Source organism: Charadrius vociferus, unplaced genomic scaffold (assembly GCF_000708025.1).
Source record: "Charadrius vociferus isolate BGI_N301 unplaced genomic scaffold, ASM70802v2 scaffold329, whole genome shotgun sequence".
In the NCBI taxonomy this organism is placed as follows: Eukaryota; Metazoa; Chordata; class Aves; order Charadriiformes; family Charadriidae; genus Charadrius; species Charadrius vociferus.
The window spans coordinates 92,869-113,988 of NW_009649982.1; the positions used below are offsets into that span (position 1 = coordinate 92,869).

Sequence of the window (21,120 nt, forward strand, 5' to 3'; positions counted from 1 at the left end):
TTGACTATGAATTCCTGCTTACAGCCTCCAAAACGAGGAGGACAATACAAACCAATGATCTGGTTTTGATCTCAGTCCTCAAATCCTTTTCATGATCCCTTTTTCATTTGAAGCATTTCTATGCAATTTAAAAGCATGTTACATGTTATGGCCCAGAAATCAAATCCTCTTTGATTCTGACTCTCATTCACCTTCATGTCCCAATGCTGTAGTCATGCCAGGGGGCCTTTGCATAAATGAGAGCCAGATTTTATAAGCCCAGAAATGCATCTTACATTTCAGTACACTGATGAACTGGATTTATAAGGCATATATCATAAAAATTAGCCTCCAGACCCCACAAAGTTAAGGCGGCAGCTAGAAGATGATTGCACCTGTTACAGACTGAAGCGTAAAGCTTGCAATTGAATGATTCTGGTGATTGTTTATGACTTTAACCCAAAAAATTTGGATCCAGTTTCCAATTCCCTTTGTGTTAGGGGGACCGGTGGCAGGTGCTTGATTGCAGTTCACTGCTGCGAGTTAGAATGATTACATTGCTAAAGCTGAAGCACTCCTGTCCACCTTCTGCTGGAGATGGCTGCATAGGAGCACTGCATGTTGTTACACACACACCTCCCCTGGAATATTTGCATCTCAGTCACTGATGAAGAATCTAAGTTGTGTGCTTTAAACTTTTTAAAAGTTAAATCTTTGCAATTGTTAGGAGGCTTTGAAATAAGTACTATAAACTGTAGAAATTTTTACACTTTTGTTCTTGTAATTGTTCCTCCTCCTGCTCTAGCCATGCCTTCTCAGCAAATGTAAGTCCTGTAGGACATCAAAATGGCTTAGAACAAACAAAAGCTAAATCGGCAATTTTCAGATGAGGTTATGGTGGCCTTAGGAAGTCCTCAAGGTCTTCTTGTATGGCCATCAGTTACATAAGTATTCATGTAGCCCTAGTTGTACTCTCCCCTTGACAGTCAAAACAGATCCTGGGAGCTCTGCCTGGACCATGGGACGAGGCCAGAGTGGCTGCCATATTCCCAGCACTCCCACTGTGAGTGAGTAGGGGGAATCCTAGATTCATGGCACCATTGAAGGCTGTGAGGGAGACCTGGAGGGACTGACAGGGCAAGAGATAATAGGAGAGTACACGGTTTTCTGTAAAATCCAGTGCCATTTCTTCTATCAGCACTGTGGAGGGGCAGCGGAGGAGCTGGTGCCACCAGCTGGTTGTGCTTCCTAAGGTTTTCCTGTGACTGGCTGAACACCTTTGGGTCACGCCTAGGCCTAAAGGTACACTCCAAACACAAATAAATAAGGCTACAGAGCTGTCAACAGCTCTATGGAAAAGAGATCCCAGTTTGCAGACAGTGACTAGTTCCCCTTCAGTAAAATACTCTTCTGCTTCGTTCCTTACACTAAATAAGCTCTTTTGTCTCTGCCACCAACCAGCTGATCACGACCCCCAAGGCGGACAACACCATGTATGTACAGCAGCGAGACGAATATCTGGAAAGCTTCTGCAAGATGGCAACGAGGAAGATCTCAGTCATTACAATTTTTGGCACCATGAACAACAGCAGCATGAAAATTGACCACTTCCAGCTAGGTTCTTTTTTTTTAATAATTTCTTTCAATCTCATGGGCACAATACAGACATCAAAGGGAGAAATTTCCCCAGCTTGGGTCAAAATCTAAGCAAGATCATTTGTTGTGGTCTAGTTGCACTTTCAAACCCTCTCCTCCTCCTTCCATGCCAACTACACCCCTTTTGTATTTACATAAGTGTCTCTGGTATTTTCCGTGTTTAGGCTTCCAGTGCTGTAAGTTGAGCACCTTCAGCTTTCGTTGTAGGAATTCTTAGAAGGCAGAAAAATGTGATGAGGGCATGGGACAGAAAGAGGAAATTAGGCTCAGTTCTACCAATATCTTGAATACCAACCTGAATGCCTAACCAAACAACTGCCCTAATACAATGCCCCACAACTCTTGGCTTCTGCAGGACATCAGCCATGGGTGGCTAGATACTGGCTAGCACAATTTAAACACTGCTTGAAGAAACTGGCTGTTGTCATGAAGAAGAGGAGATTGGGGGAAGGAAATGCTGAAGGGAACTGTTTGAGATTATATTCAAAACTTGGTCCAAGCTCATCCTATTTTGAACTTCAACATCATTATCATAGAGTCATAGAATAGTTTAGGTGGGGAGGTACCTTAAAGATCGTCTAGCTCTAACCACCCTGCCATGGGCAGGGACACCTCCCACCAGATGATGTTGCTCAAAGCCCCATCCAGCCTGGCCTTGAACACCTCCAGGGATGGGATGTCCACAACTTCCCTGGGCAACCTGTTCCAGTGCCTCACCGCTCTCATACTGAAAAATTTCTTCCTGATATCTAATCTAAATCTCCCCTCTTCCAGTTTGAAGCCATTACCCCCCATCCTGTCACTACATGCCCTTGTAAAACGTCCCTCTCCAGCTTTCTTGTAGGCCCCCTTCAGATACTGGAAGGCCGCTATAAGGTTGCCCCACTCTGCCATATAACATTTTCTCAGGCCTTTGTACTCCTCACAAGGTCATGGAAAAAGCTTAATTTTTCAGGGGTTCCTTTCCTTCCCAGGATCAGCTTTCCTAGGCTTAAGAGCTGATTTTGATATGTTCACAAAGTGAGTATTCTCCTCCACAGTAAAGGGAGATCCAGATGCATTTTCTCCTTTGTACTGGTGGACAGATACTAATTTAGAATATTTCAACCATAACCTCTAGGTATGGACAACCTTACAAATTTGCACCAGCCTACCTGATATTTAAGGGTTTACCATTTGAAGTCCTATGGCCTCTCTTTACCCATAAATCAAGATACCCATCAGTGTGCCTGCTTATTGCTGGCTATTGTAAAGAGGTTCATTTCACTGCAGCCAGAGGTTTTGGAGGCACTATAAATCAGCCTATAAAGGACTTGTAAAGTAGCTCGTTCAGCCATATTTAGTACCACCTTCTTTACATACAGAGTTCCCATATAGACGGCATCCGTTTGCCTTTCTTAGGCAGCCTTGAAACAACTGGTGTCAGTGTTCAGGTCCTGGGGAAACACCCATGAAAGCCAGTGAGAACCTTTCCTTTCATAACAGTAAGGTTTGGACAAAGACTTCAGGTCCCAGTCCAGCAAAGCACTTAAGCTTAGGTGTCTCTTGAATCATGTAAACACTCTCATTGCTGTCTGCAGCTAAAGGTTAACACCACCGTGAATGCTTCGCTGGATGAAAGCAAAGAAATAATATAAAAGCTGCTAGTGTTGCTTATAAGTCCACCACATCTTTCCTCTGGAAGTTCGTCTGGTTTTACCAGACCTTGGGAAGAGATGTGTGATAGAACAGAAAGCTCAGGACCACACCAGCTCCAGGGTATTTCAGGTCTGGCATACAGCAAGCCAGAAGATCACAGATTTATGTCTGGCTTTCAGCCGTGCCTCTACTATTCTCAGAAGGAGAGGACCTAGTGGGGCACCAGGAGCCTTGTGTCCCTGAATGACAGCCAGTCGCAAATCCTGCCAGACTGTCCATTTGTGCACCTCCTTGACAAATCTGGAGCGGTACAAGATTTTCCACATCAAGCCAAGGTTACTCAAGGTCACTTTTTGTGTATCTAGACCCATCTGCGTGTCAGTGGACTGTTTAGGATTATATTTAGCTCGAGTCTGGCTAATAAACAGACATTCACTCTGACATAGACCATGCTCTTTCAGCCTGTTCCAAACTTAACCTACACCCAAACTTTCCCCAAACCACACAAGTGTATATAACAGCTGAATTCTCACAGAAGGAATTAACTTGTTGAAGAAAAACAGGAGACTTAGAATGGTGTAAGTTACACCTTACATTAAGTTCACCTTACATTTTTTTCCCAAAACACCAAATCCTGAGCTTTTTTAAAAGTTTAAATAATAAAAAAGTCTTTCTGTTCTACCTCCTATTCTCCTCTACCCTTCCTGTTTGCATGGCCTCTACGTGACACACTCTCTGTCAGCACCAGAGGCAGCAAAAGCTCCTAAGAAACATTTTGTTCACAGTATTTATGCTGTAGTGAGAAGCCTTAGCACCCAGCATGATGAGGTCTACTTGTAGTGCTGCATCTTGGGACTGAGATACAAATGACAACAACAGAAAAGTCGACAGAAAAGACTTTTCACTTGAAATTTCAAACACATTTAGAAGTAGCGAATGAAAGAGAGTTCGTTAACACCGTTTGGCCAAGATCAAGCTTGTACCGAAACCAAAGAGCGCTCCCCAGTTTCCCACTGGAATGACACAAAAGCCGAGTGTCACTGCAGAGGTCTTCTCTTCAATCTGAGTTAGCCATGTGGTCTCTTTTCCCTACCTCATGGGAACAGGGGTCTAGTCAACTAAACGCCAGCCCCAGGCTACCTACCTTACAATCAAAGCCAATACCTAATCTATTAGGCCACTGCACTGCTACAACAAACTGCTGCACTCTTTGCAACCTCATTTGAATTATTTTTGAAGAGTAACTCATCTTCCCATCCTGTCTAGCTGCTAAAGATTTATGGAAAAAAGTTTCCACACTCCTTGAATGACCTTTCTAGAAAGAGCAAAGAGAGCGAGGACTTTGCAGGCAGCAGTGGACAGTCTCAACTTCTGTTGTTCTTCATGCTGAACCCAGATGTGCTTTATGAGGTGCAGGTCAGGGACAAGTAGTGAATTGGAAAGAGGCGATTAGATTAACTTCTTTTTTTTCTCCCCAGAAATCACTTCCAAGTTTGAAAGGCAGGCCAGTCTTTGTGGCAATCTTTTTTTTTTTTTTCCCCAAAACATTTTTCTCCATCACTTTTGTCATCTAATTTTCTTCTTTAGATTTTAAGTTTTGAAAGAAAATCTCCTAACAATGAAACCGTAAAGTGCTATCTTAATGTCTTTAAAGCAGGAGTGCCATGGGTAAGTTGGTCTAAGGTACTGCACCATACAGCTGTTTTCCATCACATTTCACACTAACATCTTTTGCATTATTCTACCTCCATATAGGCCAATGAGATAGTCTTTGCTTTTGTAGGGAATTATTTGGAGGCATAAGTATGAATTTTTTGGTCTATGTTCTAATGGTCATGCTTGCCATTAAACCCATAAAATAGGGAATTTATAATATTGCCTATAATTCTTTAAAAAACTTTCAACTGAGGTACATATAACGATATAAAACCATATAAATTACATCTCTAGCTTGATTAGTATAACTAAATTTTAACATTTGCTGGTTTGGGGTTTTTTATGTAAGAAGTGGGTTCAAGGTGTGAAACCTAAAGGTCAGGTTCTGATTCAGACATTTTTCCAAAGTTTTAGTTTAGAAGTTTCGTTCAGTCTATTACACAGATTGGACCTACTGCAAAATTTGAATCAGATCAGTATGCTCCTTAAAGGCTACAGATGTTTAGGAAATTATTTAGAAAGCCTTATTGTATAATGAATCAAATCTTTTCTGTTGCTGTGCACTCAACTTGGATCAACTAATCTCATCTTTATTTGCTGATGAATAATAGTGGAGCAGGGGACAGGAAAGTTTTACCTCTGGAGTCTAGCTCTTGATCGGCTGTTGCAACTCTGACTTCAGGCAGGTCACTTCAGCCATGGCTGGGATTTCTAAGTGAGGATATGAATATTTATATTCATAGTGTGTCACAGGGCATAAGTAATGTTTGCAGAGAACTCGTCAGTGCCCAGGTGACATTTCACTTTATGTGCAGTTTAGCCTGCCTTTGGCTTTCAATGCCCACAAGTGTTCCAGCACTGCCGCAGTTGTATAGCACTGTGCTGGATGCTACAGTTGAGGCTGAGCTGATGACATGGAGGCTTTCAGGACTTGTCCCTAATACACACTAGTTCCAGGGGAAGTAAGGAACCTCAGTACCTCCACAGGCTTGTCTTGTGCATGCTTCAAATCTCTGTCTTCAGAGGTCTTTTTCTCCTCAAGCATTTCTGAATGTTTTCTTAGGGTAGAGAAGTGAGTAGGTACTAACCATTCTCAAAATTAAGTTTTTTCCCTGTCAAGATACTAGAATGGGAAATCAACATCAGCAAGCAGATGGAGGAGGAGTGCCACAGCACAGTCTATAGAGGGATCTGAAGAGCTAGGACTGCAGTATTCAAGACACATTAAACAGTTTCTGGTTTCTTGTAGTCACTAAATCTCCCATGTAACATTTTAAGACTGGAAAGGTTAACTCTAGTGTCCTGGCCAACCTCAAGCTGTTCTAGCTATATTTTACTGACCCAAATTCTCTATGCCGTTTCATTTGCATATGGTGCTTTCCAGCTGCTGTCCTAAATTAATGAACAGTTTCTATTTTCTATTCCAGACGTGGCTGCGTTTCAGGAGATGGTGGAACAATTAGTACAGGCATATACATGTATAAGCATATTGAAAAAATCTAAAAGATCTGAAAGGCAACCAAGATTTTTCAGAAGCAAGTAGAAATGTTGAATACTGAAGTGCATGTGCCCTAGGATAGACTGATTTTCAAAAAATACTGGGACTGAAAACTGGACAGTTAAAAGGCATAGTGCCATCCTGTTGTTTTTTGATATCTTGCCTATGCAGCAGGAAGAGGGCTTCTGAGAAATGAATTTCCCCCTTTCTTTCAAGGTGAAATTAAAGGCAGAGTGCTGTGTGATTTGGTGACGATTTTTATTTCTCCTTTGTCTCACATTAAGATAATGAAAAGCCCATGAAAGTGATAGAGGATGAAGATCTTGTGGACCAGCAGCTCATCAGTGAGTTGAGGAAAGAGTATGGGATGACATACAATGACTTCTTCATGGTGCTGACAGATACTGACATGAAGGTCAAGGTGAGGGTTTTGACTCTTTGAAAGAAAAGGCATTGGAAAAAATTTAGGAAATCACACTACAGGCTTGCATGTGAGGCACATGAGAGACTGATGCAGGACTTGGCCTTTGCTGGAGGACAAGAAAAAGGGACAGTAAGAGAAACGTTCAGGATTTAGGTAGCTATCTTCATTTTCTGCAGTTAGGGGATTTGGGGAATTGTGCGTTTCTACTGGGACGGTGAGCTGACACCGTAGAAACAGGACCCCCTGGCTGGGGTTTTAATGTAGTACCTGGCATTCTAAACCACACATTTTGCCACTCAATGGGATAACAACACATTGCAGATTGACAATGCTGTAGTTGAATGGCCTTACAAAAGAATATAATGATTTGTTGCCTGCAATGGCCGGGCCTTAGCACATTGGGCAAATACTGAAAGTATGCCACTTCCAAAGAGCAGCCTGACTGCAAAACCAGTAATATTTCCCATGGTTTCTAATCTGTTTTAAGCCTTGTTACCCGTGTGTAAATAGGAATATATCCTACAGTGCTGCAATACATGCAGAAAGATTGCTAGTATGTGCATCCTTTTATCCATCTGTTCTTTTTTCTTAACAGCAATACTATGAAGTACCCATAGCAATGAAGTCCGTGTTTGATTTGATCGACACCTTCCAGTCACGAATTAAAGACATGGAAAGACAGAAAAAAGAGGGCATTGTCTGCAAAGAAGATAAGAAGCAATCCCTTGAGAGCTTCTTATCCAGGTATTACCTTCTGCTCTTATGTGCTGCTAGTTCTAATAATTACTGTCTTATTGGAAAAACACCCATCCAACGATTTCTGTGATTTTTTAATATCAATTTCTCAGTGTTTACAGTGTTAAGCAAATACAGAGATGTAGCTATAGCTGCATGCAGTCTTGTACAGAGCACTGGGAGTCAGGATGCATGTTGTGTTTCCTGACTGACTGCACATTCTTTGGACACCAACTTTCTGTGCCTCAGTACTTCCATAATAACACTGATTTGCATTAGAAGAGCAAATAAGGATTAATTCACAGATGTTAGTTCGGTGTTTTGAATGTACGAAGCACAGTGTTTATGTGTTTCAATCATCAACCACCACAATCTCATTAATCCCATTTTAATCCCTTCCATGTAGCCCGAACCAGTAATTAATTCTCTGTAACTTCCTTCTTACCCTGCTTGAGATAACAGTTGGTCTTTGCCAGTATTAGTCACACATATTATTAAAGGTCTTGCAGATGTCTCTCGCAAAATGTTTGAGACCTTCTGCAGAAAGACAGTTTTGTTTATGCAATCTCTATTTGTCAAATTACTGCCTTACCTGCAAGACTTAAATTCCAGGCAATAAACATGTCTGGACTGTGGGAATTCAGATCCACAGAAGAGCTGTGCAGCTACAGCCCTCTCTGTTACAGGATAGTTTACATGAAATTAGAGCTATTCCATCACTTTAGGCTTTACCTGTTGCTACTGCATCCTCCTCACCTACTATCAGGGTCTATGGGAATACACTGTTTATGCCAGATGGCTATAAAAATAACCGAGGCAACATGACAGATTATGACTTGAAGGGGCAAAGGAGCAACAGGTAAATTAGTAGGTTGTTGGTTCATAAACATTTTAAAATTCGATGGCCACTTCGACAGAAAGAGAACCTTTAACAAGATCCACCCCACCCGCCTCACCACCTCCTGTTTATGTCTCAGTGATTCATCCTCAAGACCACCAAGAAGAACCACAGTTTGGAAACAGCTGACCAACACAAGAGCGAGCTTGTATGCTGGAAAGTGACAGACCCCAAATCCTTCTTTGCTTGCAAACAGCCCTAGTAATAAATACACATTAGAAAAACAGGCAGGAAAAATGCAGAATATTGCATCTATAAACAGAACCGCCACTGCACAGAATGCATTTGTTGTCTGTGAAACGAGCATCAGGCTTTAAATATTGGGTGGACTTCACTAGCCATATTAAGTGGTCAGATTTCCAGCAAGATTCATTCCAACTTTGTTCAAGATTATCTTCTCAGCTGAACAAGAGTCCTGGCATCATCTCCCTGGTGTTGCTCACTGGGGAGGTCAGTTATAATATCGCAAATACTGTTCTTAGCAAGCCTGGCTGGCGTGCAAGGGGACCATGAGAGCCAGAGCTGGCTTGAGTAATGCTTAAAAGCCACATATATCAGGAGAAGATCCTTGAGTTTGGGCGTGAGGGAGGGGAGAGTCCCTCTGTAACACAAAGACACTGCTCTCTGAGCTCAAAAACAAGAATGAGATGCAAAACAGGTATAAGAGGAAGAAAGGATGCACACAGGGAAGGGTCTGGCAGATTCGTTGGGACAGGAGTATTGGCCTGTGGCTTCTGATGTCAGAAATAAGGCACAAATCCGTACATTACTGATGGTGAACTAACAGCTGTGAAGGACCAACTGAATTAATTTCTCGGTAAAATGTAGCCCCAGACAAGCACACCAGGTATAGGGATTGCCTGGGGCAGGGAGATAAACAGCTTGAGTGGCTTTCAACCCTTTTCAGCTCTGTGCATCTCCTAAGGAGATACTCAAAAAAACAGAAAGGAATTAGAGCATCTTAAAGCAGCTCAAATATAAGATAACATCCTGATTAATGCCCTATACAAAATATGATCCAATGTTTACATTCTCAGTTTTTATAGGTAGCCAGGTGCTTTTGCTATACAAAATATCATAAAGATTATTTTTTCCCCATTTTCAGAATAACAAAAGGAAATTTCCCCCCTTTCCTTTATGTCACATATGTGATTCTTAATGCTTCTCATTCCTATTCATATACCTGTATACACACATCCATGTCTCTTTGCTGTTCCTCCTGGGCACGATTAAAATTGGGAAGCTTTGCTTTTCAAGGATTTGCTTTTTTAATTCTAAAAATAGACGCAGTATCAGTTGGTCAACAAGACAAAGACATCATCATCCCCTGGTCTTTCAGCAACTTCTTCTGTGACTTTGAGCAAGTATCACCATATTTTCTGCTTCTCTCAAGTGGAACAGAATTGACCCACTACATTAGCCTTTATTTTGAGATCGTCACATAGTGCTGCAGAAAGGCAGGCTATTATTATAACAGAGTAACATCTGCATTCATTTAAAAGATCATTTCCTGCTATAAAAATAACCCTGCAGCTTTGCAAATTTCTTTAAATCTGATTTATTTAGGTTTAATGGAGAAGTACCTTTATTCAAAAAAGAGGTTGTTTGGAGAGTATTAAAAACCCCTATAGTTAGAATTTTTAAAGGTTTCAAGTGTCTTTATGGCATTGCTTTTCTTTGAGAGGACAACAGAAGGTGCTCCTTGTGCAAAAGTTTGGTTAGATGGGGCATCCCATATTAAAGAAAAAAATCAAAGATTTATCTTATTGCCCCATGCATGCCTTATATAGCCGCAGGCTTACACAGCCACACACATAAAAACAAGCTCAGATTTAAAGTCATATTAAAGGTATTTTCAGCAAGTGCGGTATAGAAGAAAAAGAGGTCAGTGAGTATTTACACAGACGTATGAGTTATGTCTGAAATGAAGATACACCCTATTTCTCAGACAGCCCTTGGACTGCAAAATAGCTGTGCCGTTCCAGCAGTGGTGAATGACGTAAAAGCTACACATCTAGTGAGGAATTCTACAGGAATCTTTCTTTCTCTTGAATATACACTTCCCAGCATTGTTGTAACTACTGAAGGGGCCTTTGAGCAAAGATCATAAGCTGTGCAGTGTTTGTTTGGTGAAGCAGCAAAACTGCAGGTGTTTCTTTGAGAGTTTTCGAGTTGTAAAATTCAAAACAAGCTTTGTCCTCTCCCATTGATGCATAGAACTGGGAAGATGTCCCATCCAGCTGTTACTTAGAAGTTGTGAGAGATATGACGTATCTCAGCCTACAGAGAGCAAAAACGCTGAGAGGACTCGAGTCACATGACATGAACATTCCCTGTTGCACTCTCTTGTCTTTCCAGGTTCCGATGGAGAAGGCGGCTAGTGGTGATCTCCGCTCCCAGTGATGAGGACTGGGCTTATTCCCAGCAGCTTGCTGCTCTCAGTGGACAAGCCTGCAATTTTGGTGAGTCAAAAGAAATTATACTCTTGCTCCCCCAAAACCACATCCTTACTGGTGATGTGATGGATTCCGTTGTTCAAGTCTGAACCTAGACAGTCTGAGGAGTCTGACAACTGAAAAGTTTGCCATAGCTACTCCAAATACAAATGGAAAATATTGTGCTAAGCAGCTAGCACAGCACACCCTCACAGGTAAGACAGCTAAACAAAGTGTTCCCTGGAAACATTTGTGTGAGGCAGAAAAGGTTAGCACTCCGAAGCTTCTCTTCAGGCTTGTACTTCAGGAGATCAATAGCATTTTCTTTTTCTTACTGCACAAATTAACAACATCAATATAATGCTTTGGGAAGGGCAGATCCTCTTATATACAGCTCAGAGCTGGGCCAGGTATCAGGGAGATGACTGGACATCAGGTTTTTTTCTTTTCCCTCTGCTTCATTGCCAAAACCTGTAAAAATATTAATGGAAGCTGCTTTAATCCAGTAAGGACCCTCCCAGCCCCCTAACTAGGTAGTTAAGATCCAACTATATAGTCAGTGGAGAGAGATGGGCTCCTCCAGGAGGCAATTAAGAGCAAGACCCAGAAACACTCTTCTGTCTTACCATTGTGAAGCCCTGGGAGACTTACTCTTTAACTTAGGTTCCTAGCAATGCAAGTACTATACAGGGCCTAGACTTTACTCCAACAGTATGAAACAGGTCCCATTATTTCATGATATTTCAGTTATACCTAGACATCTGCACAGTATCACTGCTACATTGTCTGTTTACTCATAGCCACCTGGTTTTCATTCAGCATCATGTCATTTGGTAACTACCAAAGTAAACTGTGACATGAACTACCAAAGTAAACTGTGACAAGGACCACTGTAAAATGCTTTCTAAAGAATGGGATGTAACCAAAACAATTAATTCTCCCCACCCTTTGTCAGGGAAAACTTGAAGGAGATCCAGGGAGTACTTAAAGCATTTGTCCTCAATGGGTGTTTTAACTAAGTTATATGTTTCCAAGTGTGCTACCTCCAAGTTGTAAAAACAGCTACATCAAAGATTTTGTAGATCTTACAGACTCATGTTACACCAACAGTTTGTACAGCCCCTAAGGTCTTTCTTCAAAGCAGAGGCAACAGTTCAATTCTCTGCCCAGAACAAATGAAAGGAGGGAATGCCTGTCCAAAGCCATTCTCCACAACCATTTGGAGTCTAACTGTGATAAGTTATATGGCCTCAAAATACTTTGTTGCTGTGACATGATAAGTAAGAGCTTTACTAGTGAACAAAACAGTGCAGAGACATTCTGAATCTGGGGAATGGCGTCTGCAATTTACCAGTGTGCTTGATGCTTACATACCTATGCTGCAGAACCACACCAAATGCTGTTGTCCTTGGGACACTCGCAACAACTTTTATGCAACTGATACCACATTTATTCGACATGCTAGTTTATCCCCATGTTTGAGACAGGTGATGTGACTGGCAGAGACTGCAGAGAAATCAGTAACTCTTCCCAGAAGGCTGCTGATACTGGCCCCCAATTTAGCATGCACAGACCTGGCTGATTAAACTGAAATCTGCCTGCGAATGAGCAGAAAGAACTGGTCTAACGCAAAACCTGCTTCATTTCCTCCACAGGTCTGCGCCATATAACTATCCTCAAATTACTAGGACTTGGAGAAGATATTGGTGGTGTCTTAGAGTTGTATCCAATTAATGGTAAGTGACTGTTTCCAGTTTCTTCAGTACTACCCATGAAGGGTATTAAACAGTGCTGAGTGTGTCTTTGCTGTAATTTCTTTAAGTGGATGGGTATGACTGTGTTTTTCTCTTTTGCTTTGTTTCTCTTAAGAAACAAGAAGACATAAAAGCAAACCTTAAGTTTTCTTGGTGTTCCTGTGCTAAACATTATATAGCTTCTTCAGGACAGAAAAGCACAAATATCATCTGGAAGTCATCTCACATCTTTATCTCCCATCTAAACATACGGTCCCAAGTACACTCCTCTGCCTTGCTGTCAAAGACAAAGGGATGCTGGTGCCTTTTACATGCTCAAGAGTTTACAGGTCTAATAGAACATAGACCCAGCAGCTTCTCTTATATGGGTCCCTCATTCCTCTTCATAGAATGGTTTAGGCTTGAAAGGACCTTTTAAAGATCATCTAGTCCAACCCCCAGCTGTGGGCAAGGACATCTTTCACTAGATCAGGTTGCTCAAAGCCCCATCCAACCTGACCTTGAACATTTTCAGTGACAGGGCATCCACAACTTCTCTGGGCAACATGTTCCAGTGTCTCACCACCCTCATCGTAAAAAAACTCTTCCTTATATCCAACCTAAATCTACCCTCTTCCAGTTTTAAACCATTACCCTTTGTCCTGTCTCTATGAGCCCTGGTAAAAAGTCTTTCTCCATCATACAAGCAAGCCCCCTGTAAGTATACCACTTGCATCCCAGCAGACTACTTCAGGTAACTATTTGTAGCAGATCTCACTGTTAGGGAACATTTCAAATGCTACAGGTTCCTCTACCATCTAATCCCAATGACTGCCCTCAAACCAGGCCACTGCCTCCATCAGTGGAAGGACAAAGACAGGGAGGATCTTATTTATGTCATTGTCTTTCCTACAGCTCTGTACATGAAAGCATCTTAGTCCTTCTACCACATATAGATATAAGTCCATGCCTAAGAAAGAATATGAACAGAGGAAGCAGATGTCATACTTCTTCCATCAACACTTTTGCGGCCTCAACTTAATTTTCATTGAAGGACGTCATGATCTTGGCTATAGATCTTATTTGTTAACGTCAACAGGTCTCTCTTCAATTTACTTGCCTAATCTCCCTTCGAATTCACATTAACTTCTAGCATGTGTCCTCCTGTGAGAACCTCTACAGATCTGCAAGGTATCTTTTATTTGTCCTGAACATGGCTCCTATAGCTTTGTTTGATAACCCTTAACTCTTGGTTTAGGGAAAAAAGGTAAACATTCAATCCCTATCCATCCTTGCACTGACATTCACAATCCTGTAGACCTCCCCCAACCCATTTATTTTACAGACTGCAGTCTTTACTTAGTCATTTCTTTTACAGAGTTTATTCCAAACCTATGATCAACCTTGTTTCCTTTCTGACATTTTTCCCCAGTTCTACCATATTTTTTTGAGGTGAGAGAACCAGAATTGCATGCAATTTTCAAGATGTGCACAAACAATAGGTTTCCATAGTGGCATAATTATACTCCGGTTTGGGTTTTATTACTTTCCTCATGGTTTATAATATCTGCTTTGGCTTTTGACCATTAGTAAGCACTGAACTAGCCTTTCATGAAATGCTCTTTCATAGCCCTAAGACCTCATTGCCAAGTGGTAACAGTCACGCTTCACCATTTCTTATGTGGAGTTAGTAAAATTTTCACCATGTGCATCATTTTACTTCAATCTGAACAGAATTTCTTCCCTCATTTTATTAACCTGTCACAGAGCCTTACAAGTGTCTTCTGCAATGCTTCACAATCATCCACTGCCCTTACTACTCTGAGTAGTACGCTTCCTCTACTACACTTCCTCACCTCCTTTCTCATACCTTATGTGTGTCACTTACAAAGATGCTGAACAGCACTAGTCCCAGCACAAACGACGGCTGAACTTCACTGGTGACCGTCCTCCACTCTAGGAACTGATCATTCACTCCCACCTTGTTTCTGCCTTTCAACCAAGCTATCAAAGTTCCCTTTGAAGAGTTCTGGAAATCTGCATAGCCTGTATCAGCAAGACCACCCATAGCCACCTGCTTGCTGACCTCCTTCAGAGAACCTCAGCACGTTTGTAAGGCAGGATGCCACTTTGTAAGAGTCCTGTTGCCAAGCCAACTATGTATATGTGTGTGTGAATATATATGTAGGGGGTCCACTGATCTTAGTTGTCTTACACTTTCTACTCATTTATCCAGCACAGACTTCACACTTACAAGCCTGAAGTTTACCAGATTTGCGCCAGAACATATATTTTAAAGTGGACGTGACATCTACCACATCCCATATATCGCATATCATGACAGTTTAAGAGTGAGGCTCTATACCACCATTAGTGACCCAGCAAATTCATCCTGCAATTCTTCATGCTATCACACTTCAATTCTAGTGATTCCTTTCACTGTGAGTGTTTTTCACATATGCCTTCTGCATTATGTGAACCAGTGACCCAAGCTGCATAGAAGCCAAAGAAGTGCTTGTGTGTTGGGTGACAAAAAGATGTGCCACACTCTTAGTAGTTTCAGCTGAGAGCATAAAGACAAATTTACTAAACCTAACAAAACCATTAAAACCACATCTTTAGTTCACAGTCGAGCAGGTTCATTTCAGAACCAGGAAATCCTGAACTTCTAGATGACAAGAATCTTACGTTGCCAACTATTGGGCTGTATCCTATCTCACATTGCTAACTCGGTTACCTACAAACCACCACTACTGCCTAAACAAAATATCAATGCTGTTTTTATATGATCACTTTCTAGGAAGCTCTACTGTAGACCGAGAAGATATCCCAGCTAATTTGGTGAAAGACATTCGAAATTATTTCCAAATTAGCCCAGAATATTTCTCCATGCTTCTAGTTGGGAAAGATGGAAACGTCAAATCCTGGTATCCTTCTCCAATGTGGTCTATGGCGATTGTGTATGATCTGATTGATTCCATGCAGCTTCGGCGACAGGAAATGACAATTCAGCAATCTCTCGGCATGCAGTGCCCAGATGATGAGTATGGTGGGTATGGTTACCATAGCTATCACCAGGGATACCAGGAAGGTTACCAAGATGACTACCGTCACCACGGAAGTTACCACCATGGATATCCATACTGAAAAGAGCAACTTAGCCTCCAACTGCCCTGTGTCTGTCTTCTAATAGCTATCCAAGCAATAGGTGGCCAGTTGCAGAAAGTCTTCCCAGGCGACCTAAATATCCATGCCTTGTTCTTCCACTGTTCAATCAAGGGACTTTGGTCATTTGCCTTCTCAAAAACACAGAAGCCTTTACAGTGAAGCAATTCAAACCAGTAGTATTGAAGCTTTAAACAATAAAGACTCCTTTATATTTTTAAACCTTTATAAACAAAGGGCATCAGTAGGTGCTGTTTGTATTAAAACCAAACAAAAAAAACCCCACAGACCCAATCCATGGACACTACTGTAGGGCAGGACACAAACTGTCAAACAAATATTGCAATGCTCTTTTTAGTAATTTTTTCTAAGGAGAAAAAAATAAGTATATTTATTGGAAAGTGAGATTGCATTGTGCTCATGAAGAGAAGCAAGGAATCACACCTCAGGACTTTTCAAGAAAAGGAAAACTTAAGAAAGAAGCATGGGGCAGGCTCTTTAATAACAACAACAATAATAATAAAATCCTTTTGAAGTACCTTGTCTAAAAAGACAACAGCCCTTCTGCAGTGCATTAACGTTGTAATTAGCTGACTTTATCAATGAAAATAAGAATTTATGGCTATGGCGGGATTTGTTCCAATACAATACAATGTAAAGTTCTTAACTACACAGCTTGCTGCATGGCCATTTATTCTTTTAATTGGGGTCCCTGTTCTCTTAGGTCCTGCCCACCTGACAATTAAATCCAAGTTAATGAGAGCTAAGTGGAAACACCAACCATAGTTAGCATTGTCTGAAACACAGAAAACTGAAAAGCATTATTTTCATCAGAAAGAAAAGGAAAAAAATTCTCATTCGTGTATATTTTAAATGAGTTGTAACTAGCTCTCTATAATAATGTTTTTAATTAAACTATTGCTCTAAATTTCAAATTTCCTTCTACCTCTTCTTCTCATACCCTCCCTCATGAAAAAAAAAAAATCTAGACTAAATGTTTATAAAAATATTTGGGAATAATTTGATCTGCTACTAAACCAGCTCTATTTCTGCCACGCTTTCTGAAATGGTTTTCTTCTCCCTTCTAATTGGGAGTCTTTCGGCACTGGATCTGTTGCCTTACTTCTACTGAAATCAGTGGCAGCAACTGCATGCATAGCCATGCTTTCAACACCATTTGGGTTAGATTTCTAAACACTGAAGACCCAGCAGAAACATTCAGGAATATCCTGAAGTGAAGGTATCATGCAAGCCTTCACAGTGGCACAGTAGTCACTTCTAATGTTGAAGGCATGCCTGACTAGTCACATTTCTTATTATAATCCATGACATGGGTGCACATGCCATGTATAAATACATGTAACAGGGCACTCTTACTAGGTTTTGCCATCACAGCAGTAGCACGGGAATAGGGAGAAGCTACAGCTCTAAGCTGGCCAGAGCATGTCACACAGTATGGGTTTTAGCATTTTCCTGATCTTCCGTATTATTTTTTTTTTGGCCCAAACGAAAACAGAATTGGGTAAAGCAACAAGTTCACTCAAACCCAGGTGTTTTCTGTAGAAACTTAGTCACAAAAGCTCAGACCTTGCTTGCCCTTCTGAATGTCACAAGGGCAGACAGACGTGGAGATGTCACAGGGCCTAGCCAGTTCTTCCTTAGCTTTACAAACCTGATGACCCTTTGAGGCAGGCTGCCCTCCATACCACAAGTTCTAGTCAGCACAGGGTACGGCTTCCAACTTACCTCTCTCAGGTGACTGGAGCTAAGTGGGGGAAGGTAGACATTTGACAGAACCATTTTGAGAGGACCGCTGCCTGCAGAGAGCTTCCAAGCTCTCATTAACAGCTGAAAGCAGTGGACAGAGAAATTAAAATAAACAACGAGGAGCTATAAAAGAGTCACAGAACTGAGAAATTTATAGAAGAAAATGGGAGGTACCATAGCTCAGTTTTAGAAAACAAGTGCTTATTGCATCAGTGTATTAAGGTCAGCTGCCTAACTTTCTTTGCCTAAAGCGAAAGCAGAGGAAAGTAGACCAGATGTCAAACAGCCACCTCCTGTAGACAAAGACAGAAGTACCTTTGGATGTTTTCTTTCAGATGTTCATTTCAACTTTTCTGTTATCTTGTTTTTCATGTAAAGTCTTTCAATGAAAGCCCTTTTAACTCACATTACAAATCATGGAAACTAAATGTCCTGTGCTGAGCAGGAGGAGACAGTTACCTTACGAAACAGAGCGTAGCACCTGATCCAAACTGCTGGTTTGTTTCCCCCCGCCCTCCAGCATTCAAAATTAAGTTGTGGAAGTACCAAACCCAGCCTAGGCATTCAGTGGGAGTTGCATTAAAAAGACAACTCCAAACAAGTTGTCCACTTACAAGGGAGGTTGGGATGGGCTCTTAATCAAAACTACACACTCAAATATTCATAGAATTTGAGGAAGATGCAGTATTATTCTGCATGCCAGTGTTGATTCCTGCCTTCATTACAAACTGGCTCAAAATTACCAGAAACTTTTAGCAATGATTTAAGATCTTGATTTTGCAACCTACCTCTCCCTTTGGAAAAAAATAAATAAAAAAAAAAGGCAAAGCCTGAAGGAACACCAAGCCAAAAATTCCTTACAACAACAACAACATATAGTCTTGAATACTATTCAGGAGCTACAATACTCCAAATTAAGACTTCATTTTGCAAAACACAAATCAAGTCCAAAGCACTGGATCTGTCCCTGCAGCATCACTCTGAAGACAGACTTACTGAGATTAAGGTCCTATTTCTACAGCCCTTAGTGGGAAGATTCCACATGATAAAGAAAGACTTTTTTCTTATACATATTTATGGGATTTGATTCAGCTCCAAGATGGCTGTTTTCATCCACAGGCTGTCTTTTAAGCACCGTGGCTCGGTTGCTACATTCACAAAATAGCTGAAATTAACCAAAATAAATATTGCTTTAATTCAATTGTTACAAACAAGAGAAACATGAACACATCTCTCTTTCCGGGAGGTTTTGTGAACTATTTCCTCAAACCTGGAGGGAGGAACATAACATCCTCAGCAGCAATTATGTTCAAACATTTATGGATCTGGGCTCTAAATCACAGCTTAGAAAGATTTCTCTGCCCAATGCATTCATTAAAGACTATGTGCCAGACTAATGCTGCTCTCCAAAAATTCTCCTCATAAATTTCCCTATTGTCATTTGAGGAGAAAAATAATAAGCTTTCCCACATGGAGTAGGTCAACCACCATACAGTGGAAATACTTAGATCATGTGAACCCCACTTGATTATTTGAAATGTCTAACTCTATAGAATAGCTCCTCCCTCTTGCTAACCAGGGCCGCTCTCCAGCTGACAATCATTTACAGTCACTTCTTCTAACAAATCTCATGTACACACTAAATTCAACTATTGCCATGAACAGTACAACTGTCTAGAATTGCATGGTTATTTTTTTTATTGCTAAGTTGATGCAAATCCTTACCCATTTTTAGACAGCAGTTAACATTCCTGTTGCTTCAAAGGGGATATACTGTTCTCCATTATTAAAAGAAACCTGCCTGGCCAATCCAACAGAATCTCTCTGAGACCTCCAACCTGAAGACATCAGAAAGATTTCTACATGTTAGACAGGATCAACTTTACAGCACAAGTAAATGCTTGAATCAACAGTTACATACCTGGTATCTTTGTGCAATCTAAGACTGGCGAATAAGTCAAGCATGATAGCATCTGTGAAATTTATAGAGGGAAAAATCATTAAGCAGTTCAAGAGTTGAAAGCAAGAACTATGTGCATGTTATAAAATCTGCAGATCAGTCATTTCCATATCTCATTTCTGTTAAGGCAGATAATTCAGGCAGGAAGGTCAAACATATGGTTTTTAAGACATTCATCTTTCTTTGGTTTGATGCTCTGTCAGAGGTATGAGGCTGATTTCTATGTTCTGACTTAAGGCAAAGCTCTCTGGAAAAGTTCATGTAAAAAGTTACTGCTCATGTAAACGCAAAGCAACCTAAAGCTAACAGTACTTTCATTCTTCTTGGAAATACCTGCTAAAGTTGGTAGCTATGATTGAAAAAGACAATGAACTCAGGCAGGTATATATTGCAAAGCTGTATGTAATGGAAAAAAATGAAAATGTCTTATTGCAACTAAGTCTTTAATAGTTTGAGCATTATTTTCCGTTGAAGTTTCATTTCCCAAAACAGGACATCATAAACCAATGAAAACCATGTTTCTGGAATTTACACTGAAATACACTTTCTTATTCATTCTGTACAGATGCAAACAACTAGGATTCCTTTTGATGAAATGGCCTACTATACAAGCACAAGCTGTAAAAAAATCTTTCAACCACAACAGTAATTTCACTTTGTCCAGTTATTAATATAGGATAGAAAAAGTTCATACTCATGGAAAAAAAGTAAGAAAAGAGAATAATAATTTTAGATTCACAGTTTATAACTTGACATATGGAAACAGGCTGCCCCTCTTGACGGATCAATGACAAGAGGTATGTTAATTAATATAGCAATGAACCATCAATACAGTATGCATAAGTAAGCTATTATACACAGAGCCTGGAAACAGGGTGGCAGAGGGGAACAAAGGCAGGATTGTCTTCAGTCCACAGAGAAATGCATCACTAACTGATTACTATACACTGTGGTATGAGGCTCTGACACTGAACTCATTGCTTATCTTCTTAAGAATTCTTTTGACAGTATCTTTCAACTATGAAAGACACATTTTTGAAGGAAGGAAATTATAAACCAACATCTTTTCCACTGTTCTGAGAGAAGAGGCTTTAGGAACATACCAAGAATCTCTTATCTACATTCCCATTCCCTTCCCCCTTTTAAAATTCTCTGAATTATTTGGAACCTATTTTTCATCTCACTCAAAATACAATCCAGCAGATGCCTCAACTCTGATTCTGAGATCACTATGCCTGGCACTCTGCAGAATGATTTCTCTCTCTATAAAATGAATGTAAGACCTTATCAGTCTGACAGGGTGGAGCAAACAATACCAAATGATACTACCACCTGCACCCTCTTCCTCAGTGCTCCAGATGTTGAAGGTCATTACTGTAACTGCACAATATTTGTTTTCAGATAGCAACCTCAGTGCAAACTAAGCTCTACACATAGCCTTTCTAATCGCAAAAAAAAGACTCTATGATGCATACATACTGTGTAACACTTTTGTTTTATTCAAGCTCTTTCAAAGTTAGGCCACACAAGTTGCATGTAAAATTCACTATCTGCTACAAAGGCATTCCAGATTTCC

The 21,120-nt window shown here is 40.7% G+C and overlaps 1 protein-coding gene across 2 annotated transcripts in view; it reads left to right on the plus strand.

The window, feature by feature from the left end:
* Window positions 1-16,489, plus strand: part of CCDC80 (coiled-coil domain containing 80) — a 21,817-nt gene extending 5,328 nt beyond the window's left edge. For both annotated transcript variants that reach the window (XM_009891608.1, XM_009891609.1), the window contains 6 exons: window positions 1,441-1,597; window positions 6,712-6,848; window positions 7,447-7,595; window positions 10,843-10,946; window positions 12,575-12,655; window positions 15,453-16,489. In XM_009891608.1, coding sequence (XP_009889910.1) covers window positions 1,441-1,597; window positions 6,712-6,848; window positions 7,447-7,595; window positions 10,843-10,946; window positions 12,575-12,655; window positions 15,453-15,799 — 975 coding nt within the window. In that variant the 3' untranslated portion in view covers window positions 15,800-16,489. The remainder of the gene's footprint in view (window positions 1-1,440; window positions 1,598-6,711; window positions 6,849-7,446; window positions 7,596-10,842; window positions 10,947-12,574; window positions 12,656-15,452) is intronic.
* The last annotated feature ends 4,631 nt before the right edge of the window (window positions 16,490-21,120 follow it).